The 20,351-nt window shown below is 49.7% G+C and overlaps 1 protein-coding gene across 6 annotated transcripts in view; it reads right to left on the reverse strand.

The window, feature by feature from the left end:
* The window catches only part of LOC137300217 (growth factor receptor-bound protein 10-like), a 123,726-nt gene that overhangs the window by 72,858 nt on the left and 30,517 nt on the right, over positions 1 to 20,351 (reverse strand). Inside the window, exon 1 of one of the 6 annotated variants that reach the window (XM_067969314.1) lies at positions 14,210 to 14,692. The exons of 2 other annotated variants lie outside the window; for them this stretch is intronic. In XM_067969314.1, the coding sequence (XP_067825415.1) occupies positions 14,210 to 14,261 (52 nt within the window). In that variant the 5' untranslated portion in view covers positions 14,262 to 14,692. Of the gene's footprint in view, positions 1 to 9,808; positions 9,831 to 14,209; positions 14,693 to 18,194; positions 18,576 to 18,599; positions 18,656 to 20,351 lie in introns of those variants that run through there. 3 more of the 6 variants (XM_067969316.1, XM_067969315.1, XM_067969318.1) reach the window with 3 other exon arrangements.

Below are 20,351 nucleotides of genomic sequence, written 5' to 3' on the forward strand. Positions count from 1 at the left end.
ATTCAAAATCATGAAGGATCTAGACAGAGTAGATAGAGAGAAACTGTTCCCATTGGCGAAAGGGTCAAGAACCAGAGGACATAGATTTAAGGTGATTGGCAAAAGAACCAAAGGTGACATGAGGAAAAACTTTTTTATACAGCGAGTGGTTAGGATCTGGAATGCACTGCCCGAGGGGGTGGTGGAGGCAGATTCAATCATGGCCTTCAAAAGGGAACTGGATAAGTACTTGAAAGGAAAAAAATTGCAGGGCTACGGGGATAGGGCGGGGCAGTGGGACTAGCTGGATTGCTCATGCATAGAGCTGGCACGGACTCGATGGGCCGAATGGTCTCTTCCGTGCTGTAACCTTCTATGAAAAGGTCCCATGGCACTCGTTGAAGAAGAGCAGGGAGTTCTCCCCCGATGTCCTGGACAATAGTCTTCCCTCAACCAACATCCCTAAAACAGATTATCTGGTCATTCATCTCATTGCTGTTTGTGGGAGCTTGCTGTGTGCAAAATGGCTGCCGTTGCTGACATTGCAATGTTGCTGTGTTGATGTAGTTTGAGTTGCTGTTGAGAGATGTGATGAGGACCTCTATATAAAATGCCAATCTTTGTTACATCAAACCAGGTGAAGCGCCTCGGGGGATATGATTCTAAGCAGAATAAAAACATAAACTGAGCAGACTATTTCACACTTTTCGACTTGAATGAACTGGTCCCAGAACATCAACCAGAGGACCAGAGAAACAGTCAAAACAGAACAGGGCAATTTCCTCTATTGAGACGGATAAGGGTCCAGTGCTAAGACAGTGTTATGCCTTTTATCGACGGTCACTCTCCATAATGCAGCAAAACTGAGTGATGGGACGGGGGTCTGTGTCTGTAATTCCCCCACACGGTGATGGGACGGGGGTCTGTGATTCCCCCACACGGTGATGGGACGGGGGTCTGTGTCTGTAAATCCCCCACACGGTGATGGGACGGGGGTCTGTGTCTGTAATTCCCCCACACGGTGATGGGACGGGGGTCTGTGATTCCCCCACACGGTGATGGGACGGGGGTCTGTGTCTGTGATTCCCTCACACGGTGATGGGACGGGGGTCTGTGTCTGTGATTCCCCCCCACGGTGATGGGACGGGGGTCTGTGTTTGTGATTCCCTCACACGGCGATGGGATGGGGGGTCTGTGTCTGTGATTCCCCCACACGGTGATGGGACGGGGATCTGTGTCTGTGAATCCCCCCCATGGTGATGGGACGGGGGTCTGTGTCTGTGATTCCCCCACACGGTGATGGGACGGGGGTCTGTGTCTGTGATTCCCCCACACGGTGATGGGACGGGGGTCTGTGTCTGTGATTCCCCCCCATGGTGATGGGACGGGGGTCTGTGTCTGTGATTCCCCCACACGGTGATGGGACGGGGGTCTGTGTCTGTGATTCCCCCACACGGTGATGGGACGGGGGTCTGTGTCTGTGATTCCCCCATGGTGATGGGACGGGGGTCTGTGTCTGTGATTCCCCCACACGGTGATGGGACGGGGGTCTGTGTCTGTGATTCCCCCACACGGTGATGGGACGGGGGTCTGTGTCTGTGATTCCCCCCCATGGTGATGGGGCACTGTCTACTGAGATACTATCCAATGCGAGTGAATGGGAAGTGTTGAAGTTGTAATTTTAGGTTCAGGTTGGTATTGTTTATCTGCAGCTTACTGCTTTTCAGTAACTGCAGAAGTTGATGATTTTTTACATTGATGTGGAAGGCAGCACCTCAGCACTTTTGCTCCAATAAAAGTTGTCGAGTGTTTGGTGAGATTGAAAGCCACCCTGAGTTATTTGTAATCACATAATTATGTCTTTTTAAAAAAAGACTGAAAACACATTTCTATTTTGAACAAAACCACATAACAATGGCCACGTCAAACATATCCAGCACTGGCCAATCATTCTTCTTTGAAGTACAGCAGCGAGGGTTTGTAAGAGACAATGTGACAAGATGTTCTAATCAGTTTTGTTCCTCGGGCAAGTCACGGACATTTAAAACTGATAGCAATTCTCGAGAAGAGGATTGTGCCGATCTTTAGAGGCGTCCCGGTAGAATTTTATCCTTTTGAACAATTATTTTTTTAAATGATCCCATTTACTGCCATTTTTTATGCCTTGGTTACCAGATACTGGAGATGAGAAAAAGTAAAGAATGGCACAGAATCTGTCCAAACAAGACACAAAGTGAGCACGCGCGCTCTGAGTCAGAAGGCCCTGGGTTCAAGTCCCACTCCAGCATTTGAGTCCATAATGCTGGCTGTCACTTTAGTACGATACTGAGGGAACGCTGCACCGTTGGAGGGGCAGTACTGAGGGGGCGCTGCACCGTCGGAGGGTCAGTACTGAGGGAGCGCTGCACCGTCGGAGGGTCGGTACTGAGGGAGCGCTGCACCGTCGGAGGGTCGGTACTGAGGGAGCGCTGCACCGTCGGAGGGTCAGTACTGAGGGAGCGCTGCACCGTCGGAGGGTCAGTACTGAGGGAGCGCTGCACCGTCGGAGGGTCGGTACTGAGGGAGCGCTGCACTGTCGGAGGGTCGGTACTGAGGGAGCGCTGCACTGTCGGAGGGTCAGTACTGAGGGAGCGCCGCACTGTCGGAGGGTCGGTACTGAGGGAATGCTGCACCATCAGAGGGTCAGTACTGAGGGAGCGCTGCACCGTTGGAGGGGCAGTGCTGAGGGAGCGCCGCACTGTCGGAGGGTCGGTACTGAGGGAGCGCCGCACTGTCGGAGGGTCGGTACTGAGGGAGCGCCACACTGTCGGAGGGTTGGTACTGAGGGAGCGCCGCACTGTCGGAGGGTCGGTACTGAGGGAGCGCCGCACTGTCGGAGCGTCAGTACTGAGGGAGCGCCGCACCGTCGGAGGGTCAGTACTGAGGGAGCGCCGCACTGTCGGAGGGTCGGTACTGAGGGAGCGCTGCACTGTCGGAGGGGCGGTACTGAGGGAGTGCCGCACTGTCGGAGGGTCAGTACTGAGGGAGCGCCGCACTGTCGGAGGTTCGGTACTGAGGGAGCGCCGCACTGTCGGAGGGTCAATACTGAGGGAGCGCCGCACTGTCGGAGGTTCGGTACTGAGGGAGCGCCGCACTGTCGGAGGGTCGGTACTGAGGGAGCGCCGCACTGTCGGAGGGTCGGTACTGAGGTAGCGCCGCACTGTCGGAGGGTCAGTACTGAGGGAGCGCCGCACTGTCGGAGGGTCAGTACTGAGGGAGCGCTGCACCGTTGGAGGGTCAGTACTGAGGGAGTGCTGCACTGTCAGAGATGAGACATTAAACTGAGGGCCAGTCTGCCCGCTCAGCTGCATGTTAAAGAACAGGGGAGTTCTCCTGGTGTCTTGGCCAACATCTGTCCCTCAACCACCACCAAAATCAGATTAACTGGTCATTTATCTCATTACTGTGGGATCTTGCTGTGGCAAACTGGCTGCCACATTTGCCTGCATAACAACAGTGACTACACTTCAAAAATAATTAATTGGCTGTGACGTGCTTTGTGACGTCTTAAAGATGTGAAAGAATCTTTAGAAATGCTTGGTCTTTCTTTCTTTCCACAGACATCAGTGTCTGCAAGTGGATGGAATGCAAAGGTGAGAACGTCAGCGATTGTCACCCAGCATTGGGGAGTCACGATGCAAGTAAAGAATTCCAAACTCCCAAGGAGGAATCTGCAAACTGGGTACAACATGAACAGCCTTATAAAACTGTTGGTGACACATGTGACATTCCCTTTAGTACCGACCTCCAGACTTGCCATTCCCTTCATTTCCCAGAGGGATAGCTACAGCAAAGAGGAATCTGCTTCCGTGTTCGGAGGTTTGGAATTATTTGATGATAAAAATCATGCCCAGGGAGTGTAAAAGCAACGAGCCAAGTTAATGACAGAGTGAGTGCTTTATACAGCGGACAGTAGTGAGGAGCTGATGGAGTGACTAATTTAACAGACACCGTTCTAACTAAATGAGGATGTGGTGCTTGGTTTCAGGAATGTCAGAAATCATCACTCAGAGACCCCAACCTTCCATCTCCACTCTCTTCCTGTCTCTGTGTGGTACCAGTCCCTGCCCAGGACAGGATTCATCTCACGGAGAGTCAGCTAGTAATGGAGGAGAGGTTCTCCTGCTGCCATACTTTCAATGAGGAGCACTTCCTGAGGGCCCAAGCAGGAGAGTTCTCCCCAGTGTCCTGGGGCCAATATCTATCCCTCAACCAACATCAGTAAAACAGATGATCTGGTCATTATCACATTGCTGTTTGTGGGATCTTGCTGTGCGCAAATTGGCTGCCACGTTTCCTACATTCCAACAGTGACTGCACTTCAAAAGTACTTCATTGATTGTAATGCACCTTGGGAGGTCCTGAGGTCATGAAAGGCGCTATATAAATGCAAGTTCTTTCTTTTTCTTTGCCTAGGAGACCCAGAGTCAAGGGGCCAGCAGACAGAAATGGCCCAGGCTCCCCAGTTAAAGCACTTTTGACACTTTTTGCTTCCTTAAAAACTGTCAGAAGTCTTTGAGGAGGCTGGAGTCTAATTGCTATAAATTACTTAAATACTTTTGGTTTAATCTTCACCCTGGTTTGAGCCAATAGCAAGAGGAAAAAAAATTGGAGGGTGGGGCCATAGAAATATCAACCTGCCTGTGCGTCAATTGGCAGAGAGAGAACTTGGGTTTGGCATGGAGAGTTGGGAGGGGGAGAAATTCCAAGTCTGGCACATAGTCCCTTTGTTGGGCTTGTACAGAGTCCAACGAGCAACAAATGCAGCAACTATAGAGCAGCCCAGAGAGCGGGTGTGGGAGGTGAGGACATTTCACCCAAAACCTCTTTTCTCCAACATACTTGACAGAGTTGAAGTATTTGTACTTTTGAACCACGTATTGTTGTTGGAGTTTGTCCAACTGTGTATCAGTACAAACAAGCTTTACCATTTGTTCCAAGTAATCAGCTAATTACCAGAGGTTAATCTGTTCCAACACATCCCAATGTTGGATTCTTATAGTTGAAATAATGACAGATCCCTATATAGGTCAACTCATTCTGGAGCATGTTAACTCTCTGACTGCCTAATAACCTCCACAGCGCTAGAAACTCTGCATGCCTTTACTACCATGCAGCAACTGCAAGACGTGACACCCTACACCACATTGCCAATAATTAATCTTGCAAAAGAGGCCAAGAGGAATGCTTGAAGCTAATGATATTTGCCAAATAAGTAGAAAATGTGAAACATTCTTAAGCCACAAACAAGATGGGGGTTCTCCCGATTGTCTGTCGTAACTTTGGTGGAAGACCTGGGGAAAGCCTGGAGAAATGGCATAAAAGCGATGGATGATCGGAGAACTCCTGCAGGAATTTAACCCTGACGGCCCTTCTCAGGCCATCACTGCTGCCAGAAACCATCCCATTTAGGGATCTTTCTTAACTACTGGCACCTGATACAGCATTAAAGGGAGATCACCATGCAGCACTGCTGACACTGGCAAGGCCCATGGCTGACTGACCTAAGAAGCTGCTGGTGGACTTATTCCTGCAGCAGGGCAACTCTAGAAAAAAATAGCCTTTCGGCCAGTGCGACAATAGTAGAGCAGAGGGCAAGGTGAGGATGACAGATATTCCAATTTGGGGAGGATGGAGGATGGAGATTTGCACATGGCCAGAGGTCTAGAGGTCCATCTCTTTATCACTTTTTCTTACAAGGAGTTGATGGGAAATCCTCCTTCAATTACTGGCTCTGTGAGAGGCCCTTCCTCATCTTCACTGCTTTCAAAACTGGCAACTTCATTGCAACAGGAAGCGCATTGTGGCTATTGGCCTAAAGATAACAGTGACTACACTTCAAAAGCAATTCATCGACTGTGAAGCACTTTGGGACATCCTGGGGACATGAAAGGTACTACATAAATGCAAGTTCGTTTTTTATGTGGGGGTTGTCCTCAGGCAGGTGAACCAAAGCTGGAAACATCTCCATCAAAGGCAGGTGACTCGCAAATTTTGACCTGGAGAATTATTGCTGAGATAGCAATGTGCAAACCCAGAATGTTCCTACGGTCTGAAGCATGCCTGGACAGGACTGGTTCAGCAAATGATGGGTACATTTATGTTTGAACTTACTTCTGTATACAAGTAGGAAAGTTCCAGATGTCTGGGAGAAAGTTCACAGTAGTATCCCGAGATCTCTGCGCTCCTCCAATTCTGGCCTCTTGCACATCCTTGGGCAGGGCTGGGTGGGTATAGAGGGGTGGGTATAGTGGGCAGGGCTGGGTGGGTATAGAGGGGTGGGTATAGTGGGCAGGGCTGGGTGGGTATAGAGGGGTGTGTATAGTGGGCAGGGCTGGGTGGGTATAGAGGGGTGGGTATAGTGGGCAGGGCTGGGTGGGTATAGAGGGGTGTGTATAGTGGGCAGGGCTGGGTGGGTATAGAGGGGTGTGTATAGTGGGCAGGGCTCGGTGGGTATAGAGGGGGTGTGTATAATGGGCAGGGCTGGGTGGGTATAGAGGGTGTGTATAGTGGGCAGGGCTGGGTGGGTATAGAGGGGGTGTGTATAATGGGCAGGGCTGGGTGGGTATAGAGGGGTGTGTATAGTGGGCAGGGCTGGGTGGGTATAGAGGGGTGTGTATAGTGGGCAGGGCTGGGTGGGTATAGAGGGGTGGGTATAGTGGGCAGGGCTGGGTGGGTATAGAGCGGGTGTATAGTGGGCAGGGCTGGGTGGGTATAGAGGGGTGGGTATAGTGGGCAGGGCTGGGTGGGTATAGAGGGGTGGGTATAGTGGGCAGGGCTGGGTGGGTATAGAGCGGGTGTATAGTGGGCAGGGCTGGGTGGGTATAGAGGGGTGGGTATAGTGGGCAGGGCTGGGTGGGTATAGAGTGGGTGTATAGTGGGCAGGGCTGGGTGGGTATAGAGGGGTGGGTATAGTGGGCAGGGCTGGGTGGGTATAGAGGGGGATGTAGTGGGCAGGGCTGGGTGGGTATAGAGGGGTGTGTATAGTCCGCAGACACTGTAGTGACCGATTGCCCAAACAGTGTGCAGCACTGAGGTTGCATAAATAATTGTAAAGTAAAAGCGAGAGTTGCCCATCCCCCATGAGTCTCACTCCGTGTAATGTGAAGTTATATTTACTGCTAGTCATTAAAAAAAGGCAATAACATTGATAAGAAAGTATAAACAGGTGGATCACATTAACAGTCTTGTTGAGTGATTCCTGCCCAACTCAGGGTAGTTTTGCACACGGTGCAGTCCACACAGGCTAATCTTATCTAACTTTTATTGTAGTTTTTTTTAAATTCCTCTCACCGAGTCCAACACTCACTGAGGCAGGTGCACAGTGCCAGGAAGACAGGATTTTGAAAGGCAAGGCACTGCCTGGCACCTTTAGACAAGATGGGCATACCGGATACCACAGTGTAATGCTGGAAGAAACATTCCCGGGTTGGGAGAAGGTGCAAATTTAATTTCTGATCGGGTTGGACTGCAATATTGTCCAGCGCCAGGTTGTGCCGAGATTCTGCCCTGATTAGATTCCAGTTGAGCGGGATCGGCCAGACTTCCCTTGGAAATCCCCACGGTATGCCCTTGACATGTCCCAGTGGAACTGACGCCAGTTGAGACCTGGTGCGAGTCCGCCGAGACCTTCTGTCGGCTTGAAGCCTTTACTAACCAATTCTGGAGTGGACCCATTACCTTCTCTAGTTGGAGTGGCCCTAATGTGAGACAAACATCTCGAGGGGATGGGTCAGTTTGGACAGGGGGTGGGCACCACCCTTGTAGGTGCTAGGGGCCCTCCCAGGATTGGCAAGAGACCGCTTTCCCGGGAATTTGGGACAGGCTCTCCGGCCTTGGGCAAGGGCAGGCGGGGATTCTGCTCTGTCGCAATTACACCGGCAAAGCAAGATCCCAGGAATTTCAGAGTCTTTCAACCACCAAATATTAGAATCATAGAATGGTTACAGTATAGATGGAGGCCATTCAGCCTATCGAGCCCATGCCGGCTCTCTGCAAGAGCAATCCAGCTAGTCACACTCCCCTGCCCTTTCCCCATAGCCCTGCAAATTTTTTCCCTTCAAGTACTTGTCCAATTCCCTTTTGAATCTGCCTCCACCACCGTTTCAGGCAGCACATTCCAGATCATAACCACTTGCTGCATAAAAAAGTTTTCCCTTATGTCGCCTTTGGTTCTTTTGCCAATCACCTTAAATCTGTGTCCTCTGCTTCTCAAACTTTCCGTCAATGGAAATAGTTTCTCTCTATCTATCTACTCTGTTTTGACCCTTCATGATTTTATACACCTTGATCAAATCTTCTTGCAACCTTCTCTGCTCTAAGGAGAACAACCCCAGCTTCTCCAGTCTCTCCACATAACTGAAGTCCCTCATCCCTGGAACCATTCTAATAAATCTTTTCTGCACCCTCTCTAAGACCTTCACATCCTTCCTGAAGTGCGGTGCCCAGAACTGGACACACTACTCCATTTGTGGCCGAACCAGTGTTTTATAAAGTTTCATCATGACTTCCTTGCTTTTGTACTCTATGCCTCTATTTATAAAGCCCAGGATCCCAAATGCCTTTTTAACCACTTTCTCAGCCTGCCCTGCCACCTTTAACGACCTGTGCACATATACATATCTTAATGCTAAAAGGATCAAGGGATATGGGGAAAAAGCGGGAACAGGGTACTGAGTTAGACGATCAGCCATGATCATTTTGAATGGCGGAGCAGACCCGAAGGGCCGAATGGCCGACTCTTGCTCCTATTTTCTATGATTCTACCCCCAGGTCTCTCTGTTCCTGCACCTTCAATTAGAGCAACAGACCAGGAATACCGTGCAGCGTCAATAGCAAAGTACTGACTGTGCTCCCAGGCTGATAGCCACAGGCTTGCATTCCAGGTATCTGAGGGTTGCCTGTCATTTTGGGACATCTGCCACAGCAAGAGGAATCCTGGAGTTGCTGCTGACGTTGCAGGGAGGGTGGAAGGGGAAGTTCACAGCACTCAAACTGCTGTGAAGCAAACAAGACTCTTTTTATTGGCCAATTTATAGAGTAACCTTGGTAACTGGGGGTAGAGCATTGTGGCCTGGAACTGGGCCCAGGTGGAGGTCAGAGGCACAAGTTGCCTCGTGAGGAGATAGGGGAAAGTTCCAGAGATAGCAATAAAGTAGGATGTTGATTTTATGATTACTCCTCTTTATCTCCTAGTATGTCCTGCCATGTGTCTTAGTCCAGCCAATTGTCAATGGAATGAGGGGATTTGTAGTCAGGCAGTGGGGAGTAATTCTGTACCTAGCACCGTGCAGGTGACGAAACTATTAATGACACAACAGTGATAAAGGGAATCACAAATGCACACTGTAGAAGGAAATCCAAGAGCAACAATAACAACAATTTGCATTTATATCGTGTCTTTAACGTAATAAAACGTCCCAAGGAGTTTCACAGGAGCGATTATCAGACAAAATTTGACACCGAGCCACATAAGGACATTTTAGGACCGGTGACCAAAAGCTTGGTCAAAGAGGTAGGTTTTAAGGAATGTCTTAAAGGAGGAGAGAGAGGCGGAGAGGTTTAGGGAGGGAATTCAAGAGCTTAGGGCCTAGGCAGCTGAAGGCACGGCCGTCAATGGTGGAGCGATAGAAATCGGGGGATGCGCAAGAGGCCAGAATTGGAGGAGTGCAGAGATCTTTGGGCTGGAGGAGGTTACAGAGATAGGGAGGTGGGGGGGGGAGGCCATGGAGGGATTTGAAAAAAGGGTTGAGAATCATCAAGGTGTCATCATTAGTGAAAGCTGGCTCACCTCAGCATGTTCTGAAGATACAGAATACAAAAGCACCCAATGGGTGAGTGTACTGCTTGGTGCCACTCTGAGCCAGATTCCATCCTTATTCTGTTTTGAGTTAGCTGATCTCAGACAGGGCAGCAGTTGGGGGTTCTCCAAATGATTTCATTGCCCCTGGGTTAGGGAGGGAAAAGAAATCAGCCAAGATTCCTGCTCTTGATTCCTATCCAGTGACTCATGTGAACAGGAGGAGGCCTTTCAGCCCCTCGAGCCTGCTCCGCCATTCAATTAGATCATGCCTGATCTGTACCTCAACTCCACTTACCCGCCTTTGCTCCAGACCCCTTCATGCCCTTACTCAACAAAAAACTACCAATCTCAGTCTTCCAATTGACCCCCAGCCTCCACAGCCTTTTTTTGGGGGAGAGAGTTCCAGATTTCCACTCCCCTTTGTGTGAAGAAGTGCTTCCTGACATCACCCCTGAACGGCCTAGCTCTAATTTTAAGGTTATGCCCCCTTGTTCTGGACTCTCCCACTGGAGGAAATAGTTTCCTATCTACCCTATCAAATTCCTTTATCATTTAAACACTTTGATTAGGTCACCCCTTAATCTTCCAAACTCAAGGGAATACAAACCAAATTTATGCAATGTGCCCTCATAATTTAACTCTTTAAGGCCTAGTATCATTCTAATGAATCTGCACTGCACCCCCTCCAAATCCATGTGTGGACATTGAGTGAGGGCAGAAGTGTTGTGATGCTCATACAGTCAAATATCCTGCCAACATTCAAGCCTAGATTTTCTGATACGGGGACAGTTTTTACCCAAATGGCCCCTGGCAAGAGTTAGACTGAAATTGGACTGTGCTGTTTGTGCCCAATTTCCTGAGATTATTTCATTCGCATATCTTCGGGGGTGGGTGGGGGGAGGCAAGTTAATGATAGGAACAGAAAATTGAGTGTAAATGAAATTTAAAGGGAAGGGAACAATTAAAGGGGAGTGTCACAATCAGGGAACCGAAATATCCTGAAAAGGTTCAGAAGGCATCTCAACCTATCAGCAGCCTTCACCACGGCTGAAGGGGGAGGGGACGAAGAATTGACAGACAAAAAATGGTGGGAAAGGAAACCCAAGGTGCAGGTGGGTGAGGGAGGGGGTATCTCGGCCCCCTGTCTGCTCCAGTGAGGTTGGAGCTACACAAGGTGCTAGTGCCAATCCATGCTCCTATCCCCCATAGGTCAGCGTTGCAGCATGCCTGCAAGGAGGTGCTTTGCGTTTCAGGCCGCGGTGACTTGTACTTGTCACTGGCTGTGCCAGCCCCATGCCGCACGGTAACTGCAGGTGCCCATGCAGTAGGTGGCACAGAATCGTTGCTGACCTGAGCCCTAGGAAGGCAGTTCCTCATGGTCATTGGCAAATAGGTGTGCCAACACCTACAGATATGGTTAGTGGCATTTTTGTTGGGTGTGGCCAATCAGGGTCTGCTGGCTGTTGGTCACCTTGGCATGCCATGCCAGGTCACACTGGGATTGGGATGCTCCCACGGAAATATCCCACATTATAGCTAGGGGCAGACACCTATCTCAGGGCTGTTTCAGCTTTCTTTAGGTATCGGAGCTCCTATGCATTAATCATCTGTCCTGCAGATGTGACTGTGACTCTGCCTGTACCAGTGGCTGGGGATGGAGCATCTCAGATAGGAGAATCCCCATTGACAAACCCACTGGTGCCAGTAATGATGCTGGGGACATAAATTAATTTACAATTGGCACAAAGGCTCGTGGGAACATAATTGCCAGGAGGAAAAAAAACAACAAAAAAAAGGAAGAAAGTGGTTGGGAAATGGGTGAAATACATTTGCCTGAAGATTAGAGTGTCTTTCTATAAGGGGCCTTGCATGTACCGCATGGGAGCCAATTACATCTGACGTTCTTCATGGCAGGACTATGGGAAATGGTGTGCAGGAACTTCACGCCCCCCCCCAAATGAATGTTTGAGGCGAGGGGTTGCCTTTCTACACCCCAGAGACTGCCTCACAGCACAAAGTGTGTGTGGGATCAGGCAGGACTGAACTCGCACTCATTTTCCACCACGGACTGCCCGATTTATAATGTGGCAATGTGTAGCCAGCAGCAGAAGATCTAGACTCATAACTGAAGAAGGGCCAATCAGGAGCTACCTGATTGTGGCCATCACCTGTGGCTTGAGGGGACAATGGGAGAAATGGTGGGGGAGGGCCGAAGGACAACATTCTGAAAACTCAGCAAAACGCACTGGCTGCAGTTTCCTTCACCACTTAGACATTTCACTCCGTCACGCCCACCGGGCTAGACTCTGGTTGTTTACATTTTTCTCTGCTAGTTCTGACTTTGTTAGTGCGATTTCACAGACAAGTCCACCCATGCATCTGCTAGAGACACCTTGTCACAGAAGTGTAAAGGGAGAGATCTATAACACGTTTTATCTCCAAAGATCCTACACTGATTGCACATGCAAAACTGGGGCTCCGAGCTTTCTCTCACCTGCACAAACACAAGTCGCGCTTTGTTATAGATTCTCCGAGTACAGCTATCGGCTTAAAATCTAAGATTCCAACAGAATGTGTGTGAATTTGCTTGAGTCAGTCAAACCCAGCCAACTCTCAACTTGGTCCATTTGCTGGGTCTAGGCTGAAAGTCGATGCTCGTTGTTTTGAGCTCGAATTTGATGAGTGATTGTTCACAGTTTTCTAAAAATTATGAACAGCCAAAAACTAACTTTGAATTAAATGGAATCTAAACTTGCACAATATTGACAGTCATTACAACACCGAAACTCATTACAACACCGAAACTCATTACCACCCTCGTTACAACATTGATACTCATTACAACACAGACCTTCGTTACAACAGGGCCGCTCGTTACAACACAGACCCTCGTTACATCACCGATGCTCATTACAACAAACACTCGTTACAACACAGATGCTCGTTACAACACAGGCGCTCGTTACAACACCGTCTGAATTATGGGCTCTAGCCTCTGGAGTGGATTGAATCGGCTGTCCAAACAGGGTGGGTGAGTGGCTTATCCTTCCAATTTAGCAAACAACACCCTTATGATCCAGGCATAACTGAACAATGTAGACAACAGAAAACAAGGTCATTTTAGTTCAGGCAAAGATAGAACAACCAATGAACTTATATGCACGACCTTACTATTGGTAGTTGCTTTGTCTATAGGTTATCTGTTAGGGACTAGTTGAGGGGTTGGTTCTGAATCAATCTGTTGTGAATTTTTATCTCTAACCACGGCCTTCTACTGTCTACAACAAACTCCCAGATTCCACCCTCTGAAGGAAAGAGCCTCATCCAGGACCTGGTGTCCCATATTTCATCTCTGACCCTCTTTATTAATGGTATCCAGGTTTCTTGCTGGCAATTTATGGGTTCTGGGCACCACCACGGAACAACGCTACAATATGTCTCTACAGTGCCTCGGCGCTGCTCCGAGAGAGGTACGGCGCTGCTCCGAGAGAGGTACGGCGCTGCTCCGAGAGAGGTACGGCGCTGCTCCGAGAGAGGTACGGCGCTGCTCCGGGAGAGGTACGGCGCTGCTCCGAGAGAGGTACGGCGCTGCTCCGAGAGAGGTACGGCGCTGCTCCGAGAGAGGTACGGCGCTGCTCCGGGAGAGGTACGGCGCTGCTCCGAGAGAGGTACGGCGCTGCTCCGAGAGAGGTACGGCGCTGCTCCGGGAGAGGTACGGCGCTGCTCCGGGAGAGGTACGGCGCTGCTCCGAGAGAGGTACGGCGCTGCTCCGGGAGAGGTACGGCGCTGCTCCGAGAGAGGTACGGCGCTGCTCCGGGAGAGGTACGGCGCTGCTCCGAGAGAGGTACGGCGCTGCTCCGGGAGAGGTACGGCGCTGCTCCGGGAGAGGTACGGCGCTGCTCCGAGAGAGGTACGGCGCTGCTCCGAGAGAGGTACGGCGCTGCTCCGAGAGAGGTACGGCGCTGCTCCGGGAGAGGTACGGCGCTGCTCCGAGAGACGTACGGCGCTGCTCCGGGAGAGGTATGGTGTGGCTCCAACTCCTTGGCAGTGTATTAAAATATCAATCCTGCCCCAGTACAAGCACAATCTATAACACTACAGCACTAACACTTTGGTAACTGTGAACCATGACTGCTTTGTTTGTTTATCAGAGACATTTTGTTCACAGACTCCAATAACTAAAGCCCAGCTCTTTAAATCCCTTCAAAGCAACTTGAAGGGATTTACCCAGATGGATAACAATAAGGTTAAAAGTTTTATGGGGCAGGTCTTGATGTAGGTAAACCACAACTAAAAGCTAACTAAACCACAGAGACCCGAAGCATAAAAGAACTTCAAGTATTAAGGTTAGACAAAAAAATAGAGAAGAGAATCTGTTTGAAGATTTACCTGTTTTCTTGCCAGTTGTTGTCTGAGTGGCCGAGACAGGCTTCCATGTCATTTCAGTAGCATTCAGGTGTTTCTCGAGCGAAGTTTAAGAGCAGGGAAATGGCAGGGAGCCAATGTACCCGACTGAGTCATGGTTGTAATCACACAGCCACCTGGGCAGGCACGGGAGGGAGCGGAGAGTGTTTGCACACAGAGATCCAACAGAGAACAGCTGACGCCAACAGCTGGTTTAAAGGTTTCTGTGTCACTATCGAATCACCTGCAAAGGTCAGCTCACCTCACTCTTCCATTCTTTCTCTGTGGTGTTTTTGGGGTTACCGAGGTTAGCGAGGGTTTGGGATCACCTGATAATCCCACTGCGCTGGGAGCCCACCTGTGCTGTGTACCTGTGACTGGGTATTTAGGGATAGGACTGAAGATTTGGATCAACTCAGATTAAAACAAGTTTAAGTTTAATTGGAGATTCTGATCTGAAGATTACACAGAATGTACAGCACAGAAACAGGCCATTCGGCCCAACTGGTCTATCCCGGTGTTTATGCTCCACACGAGCCTCCTCCCTCCCCTCTTCATCTCATCCTATCAGCATATCCTTCTATTCCTTTCTCCCTCATGTGTTTATCCAGCTTCCCCTTAAACGTATCTACACTATTTGCCTCAACTACTCCTTGTGGGAGCGAGTTCCACATTCTCACCACTCTCTGGGTAAAGAAGTTTCTCCTGAATTCCCTATTGGATTTATTTGTGATTATTTTATATTTATGGCCCCTAGTTCTGGTCTCCCCACAAGAGGAAACATCTTCTCTACGTCTACCCTATCAAACCCTTTCATAATCTTAAAGACCTCTATCAGGTCACCCCTCACCCTTCTCTTTTCTAGAGAAATGAGCCCCAGCCTGTTCATCCTTTCCTGATAAGTATAACCTCTCAGTTCTGGTATCATTCTTGTGAATCTTTTTTGCCTCTATATTCTTTTTGTAAAATGTGAAGTCTAAGAGATTGCAGTGTGTATGAGTCACCGACCGACATCTTACCTGTTTATTGCAAATGTAGGCTACAGTACATCAACAGAGCTGTGAGCTCAGCAATGGTCCGGACAATGCTGGGAACTGTTCAGGGTGTAAAGGGAGGAATTTCCCGAGAAAGCCCAGGAACTTTCCCCAACACGTCCCTTTGCTGTGAGGAGTGCTGGGCTGAATTTCTGGCCAAGGCCCTCTTGCCCCGAATTTAAAGGGCCGATTTAACGGGCAGAATCACAAAAGAACCAAATTCCACCGGCAAATTCAGGCCCTCCCCATCAGCCGGAGGTCGGGTTTTCAGCCCACTCCAGGCCCAGGTATTTCGGGACCGAGTTTATCTCCCCCCTTTCTCTCTCTCTCTCTCTCTCTCTGCTGGTACTGCACCATTCTTCAACAACACCCTCCTTCACTCTCCAAAATTATAGCCTCGTCCCCACTGCTGCCCCAACATCCCCAAGGGAAAATTCCCACATCCAGGGCAGGTACAGCACGGGTTAGATACAGAGTAAAGCTCCCTCTACACTGTCCCATCAAACACTCCCAGGGCAGGTACAGGGTTAGATACAGAGTAAAGCTCCCTCTACACTGTCCCATCAAACACTCCCAGGGCAGGTACAGCACGGGTTAGATACAGAGTAAAGCTCCCTCTACACTGTCCCATCAAACACTCCCAGGGCAGGTACAGCACGGGTTAGATACAGAGTAAAGCTCTCTCTACACTGTCCCATCAAACACTCCCAGGGCAGGTACAGCACGGGTTAAATACAGAGTAAAGCTCCCTCTACACTGTCGTATCAAACACTCCCAGGGCAGGTACAGCACGGGTTAGATACAGAGTAAAGCTGTGGGAGGGTTTGCTCGCAGCCAGTATCTGTACTGCTCTCTATTGTCCCTTCGCTCTTCATACAACCCGTTGAGGGTTGGGCCTTCGGCCTGCCTTAGTGACGTACCTTAGGCGTGTGTGACTTACTGAAAGTAATGAGATGTGGCCAGGATAGCAGGGCACGGTGATGAACCAGTTGTACAGGTCAGGCTGGTTTGTGCAAATTTACTACGTGGTGGGATGATCAGGCCTCTTGGGCTCTCGATGCAGCCTCTGGACCACGAGCTGGGAACCCCTCAATTAGCGCATAGATTTGCATTAAACTTAACTCCATTTTACCAAAGAGACTGTTGATTCTTAACAAAGATTTGATCTTATCTTGGGCTCTTTTCTCAAGAAAAGAGAAGTCTGAGAGATGACCTGATAGAGGTCTTTAAGATTATGAAAGGGTTCGATAGGGTAGACGTAGAGAAGATGTTTCCACTTGCGGGGGAGACCAGAACTAGGGGCCATAAATATAAGATAGTCACTGATAAATCCAATAGGGAATTCAGGAGAAACTTCTTTACCCAGAGAGTGGTTGGAATGTGAACTCGCTCCCACAAGGAGTAGTTGAGTGAATAGTGTAGATGTATTTAAGGGGAAGCTGGATAAACACATGAGGGAGAAAGGAATAGAAGGATATGCTGATACGGTGAGATTAGTTGCTGGACTATAACTTGGTGTTGTAAAATTGTTTACAATTGTCAACCCCAGTCCATCACCGGCATCTCCACACGGTGAGATTAGGTAGGGAGGGAGGAGGCTCGTTTGGAGCATAAACACCGGCATAGACCAGTGGGGCTGAATGGCCTGCTTCTGTGCTGTACATTCGATGTAACTCAATGTAATTATCAGAAACGACAGTTTTCTGGTTTTAGAATTCTATCGTACTGACTTTGACTTCACTCAAGCCCAGACTGCACCACACTCTCTGCACCCACGCCAAGGTTCTAAAAAGATCAAGACATCTCCGACATTTTGTGGGAGGTGCACGGTCAGGCAATCTAATAACACGGTGCGACAGTCAGGTCTTTCACAGCAGGAGGCTGGGAGCTGAGAATGAGCTGGAGAATTAATCTTGGGCATTATTGGACAAACAGGGGTCGTTCTGTGGCCGAGTATCTCGCTGTGCTAACGCCAGGGTTCAGGCCCCGATCCTCAAACATTTACCCTCGTGTGTCATTAAGAAAAAACTATTCATGCATTTTTGAAAGAATTTTAAACACATTGGGGTAAAATTGGTCTTCAGGTAGTAACAGCAATAGCGAAACGGCAGCCCATTTTACACGCCCCCCTCCGATTTGATTTTTTGTTGACTTCAATTTTGGGTGGGCTCGTATTGAACCCAGAGATGGCGAGGAGCCAGCTTCTAAGCCCTGCACCCACCCACCCCCACCCCAAACTGTCCTTCGGGCAGGAAATTGGACATGAATTTAGATTTGAGGTTAGGATCAGATCAGCCATGATCTTATTGAATGGCGGAGCAGGCTCGAGGGGCCGATTGGCCTACTCCTGCTCCTATTTCTTATGTTCTTATGTTCTCTTCCCACATTATTGAGAGTTTCTTTCCACCCATTAACTCTCACTGGGAATGGGTGTGAGTGCCGGCCAAGGGTATGGAAGTGTCCAATCACTCCGGGATTCAGGCTGGAGTCGGGGGGGGGGGGGGGGTGGGGAACAGCAATGGAATGAGTCTAACTTCCATCCTGTTCCAAATCCAACCCCAAAAGCCCTCCAGTGGAATTTCTGAGCCCTGTTTTTCAGAATTTCACTGATGCACTTTTCCCACTGAATGTTGGGCCTTGCTTGCACCCCCCCACCCCACAGAATGAAGCGCCTGTCTGGAGAGTTCAGGTGAGTTGAGAACCTCCCCATGTAACGGCTGCAGGGGTGTGGGGCGCGAAGGGGGACATTAAACCTGCAGCACCTGACAGATCCGTGAAGCCCTTTTTGCACGAGCTTCCCACAGCCTGGCTCTCTGCTGCCATTCCTCAGCATTTCTTTCATCCCCACCTGTCGAGGTGACACTTGGCCGGAAGCATCGCTAAGAACAACGACACATCTCACATTCAACGTCCCCACAGGTAATGCTGCTACTCACTGGAAGCATTGACCGGGAAGCTCAGCATTGCTAGAGGCACTGGGCGATGGTGATGCTGCTTCTCGCAGTGTGTAACCACAGCTCTACGATCGACAGGTGGTGAACAGACTTTAACGCTCGAAGGTCCTGCACTGCCAATGATCTTGAGGTTAACTGGCTGCAAGCAACACTTTCTGTCCCTCTTTAATTATTAACACTCTGCCTAGGAGAAAGTTCCAGAACGTTTGCCTGCCAACGTGGACCCACGATTGTGATCAACTCCACATAAACACACAAATGATACCAAGACACAAATCCGACAGACACAGTGTCTTCCCGTTCACTCTCATTCAGATTCCTGATCCCAGAAAGGACCCAGTTTCGAAGGCCCGATACACATCGTGCTCGTTCACTGACAAACCTCACCCATTATTTTTTTTAGAAATTGGACGACTCTCTCCTGGAGCAAGCTTTTAGTTTGTTCTGTTGCTGAACGAATGATTAAACAGGCTGTGCTACAAAGATTTGTAAAGGAGCTATTTTTATCGACAGGCTTGACCCAAACTGAATATTTCTTTCCTAATGCATTACTTATTAATCAGAATGCAATGTCAGCGAACAGGGGGGTAATGTTATGAAATCAGGTCCTCATTAAACATGCAATAAAAAAGGTACTTGCATTTATTAATAGCTATAAAAAGGCCTGGTTGAATGGCTGTAACTTGTACAATTCAATTCTATATTTATTTAATGGAAATTTTCATTTCAAAGCCAAAAGGGCTGCAATAACTGAGTGGTGTGTGAGGTCATCCACTTTGAATCTAAGAAAGATAGATCAGAATATTTTCTAAACGGTGAGAAGCAGGAACTGTGGAGGAGCAGAGAGATTTAGGGGTCCATGTACAGAAATCACCAAAAGCTAGTGGACAGGTACAAAAAATAATTTAAAAGGATATATTGATGGGGGTAAATGAAGTAGGGAGGGAGGGGGCTCGTGTGGAGCATAAACACCAGCATAGACCAGATGGGCTGAATGGCCTGTTTCTGTGCTGCATATTCTATGCAATTCTGTGTAAAAAGTCTAATGGAATGTTGGCCTTTATCTCAAGTTGGCTGGAATACACAGGGGTGGAAGTTATGTACAGTTGTATAAAAGCTCTGGTTAGGCAGCATCTGGAGACTGCGTTCAGTTCTGGGCACCGCACCTCAGGAAGGATATATTGGCCTTGGAGGGGGGGCAGCGCAGATTGACCAGAATGGTACCAGGGTTAAAAGGGTTAAATTATGAGGTAGGGTGGAGAGACTGGGCTTGTATTCCCTCGAGTTTAGAAGATTAAGGGGTGATCTAATTGAGGTGTTTAAGATGATTAAAGGATTTGATAGGGGAGATAGAGAGAAACTATTTCCTCTGGTGGGGGAGAGTCCAGAACAAGGGGGGCAGAACCTTAAAATTAGAGCCAGGCCGTTCAGGGGTGATGTCAGGAAGCATTTCTTCACACAAAGGGGAGTGGGAATCTGGAACTCTCTCCCCCAAAAAGCTGTTGAGGCTGGGGGTCAATTGAAAATTTCAAAGCTGAGATTGATAAATTTTTGTTGGGTAAGGGGATTAAGGGTTAGGGAACCAAGGCGGGTAAATGGAGTTAAGATGCAGATCAGCCGTGATCTAATTGACTGACGGTACAGGCTCGAGGGCTGAATGGCCTCCTCCTGTTCCTTTATTTGTATGGACTGCGTTGTTGCAAATGGGCCGTGTGGGGGTGGACGGGCCGTGTGGGGGTGGACGGGCCGTGTCCGGGTGGACGGGCCGTGTGGGGGTGGACGGGCCGTGTCCGGGTGGACGGGCCGTGTGGGGGTGGACAGGCCGTGTGGGGGTGGACGGGCCGTGTCCGGGTGGACGGGCCGTGTCCGGGTGGACGGGCCGTGTGGGGGTGGACGGGCCGTGTGGGGGTGGACGGGCCGTGTGGGGGTGGACGGGCCGTGTCCGGGTGGACGGGCTGTTTCCGGGTGGACGGGCCGTGTGGGGGTGGACGGGCCGTGTGGGGGTGGACGGGCCGTGTGGGGGTGGACGGGCCGTGTGGGGGTGGACGGGCCGTGTGGGGGTGGACGAGCCGTGTCCGGGTGGACGGGCTGTTTCCGGGTGGACGGGCCGTGTGGGGGTGGACGGGCCGTGTGGGGGTG

The sequence above is a fragment of the Heptranchias perlo genome, chromosome 30, assembly GCF_035084215.1.
Source record: "Heptranchias perlo isolate sHepPer1 chromosome 30, sHepPer1.hap1, whole genome shotgun sequence".
Lineage (NCBI taxonomy): Eukaryota > Metazoa > Chordata > Chondrichthyes > Hexanchiformes > Hexanchidae > Heptranchias > Heptranchias perlo.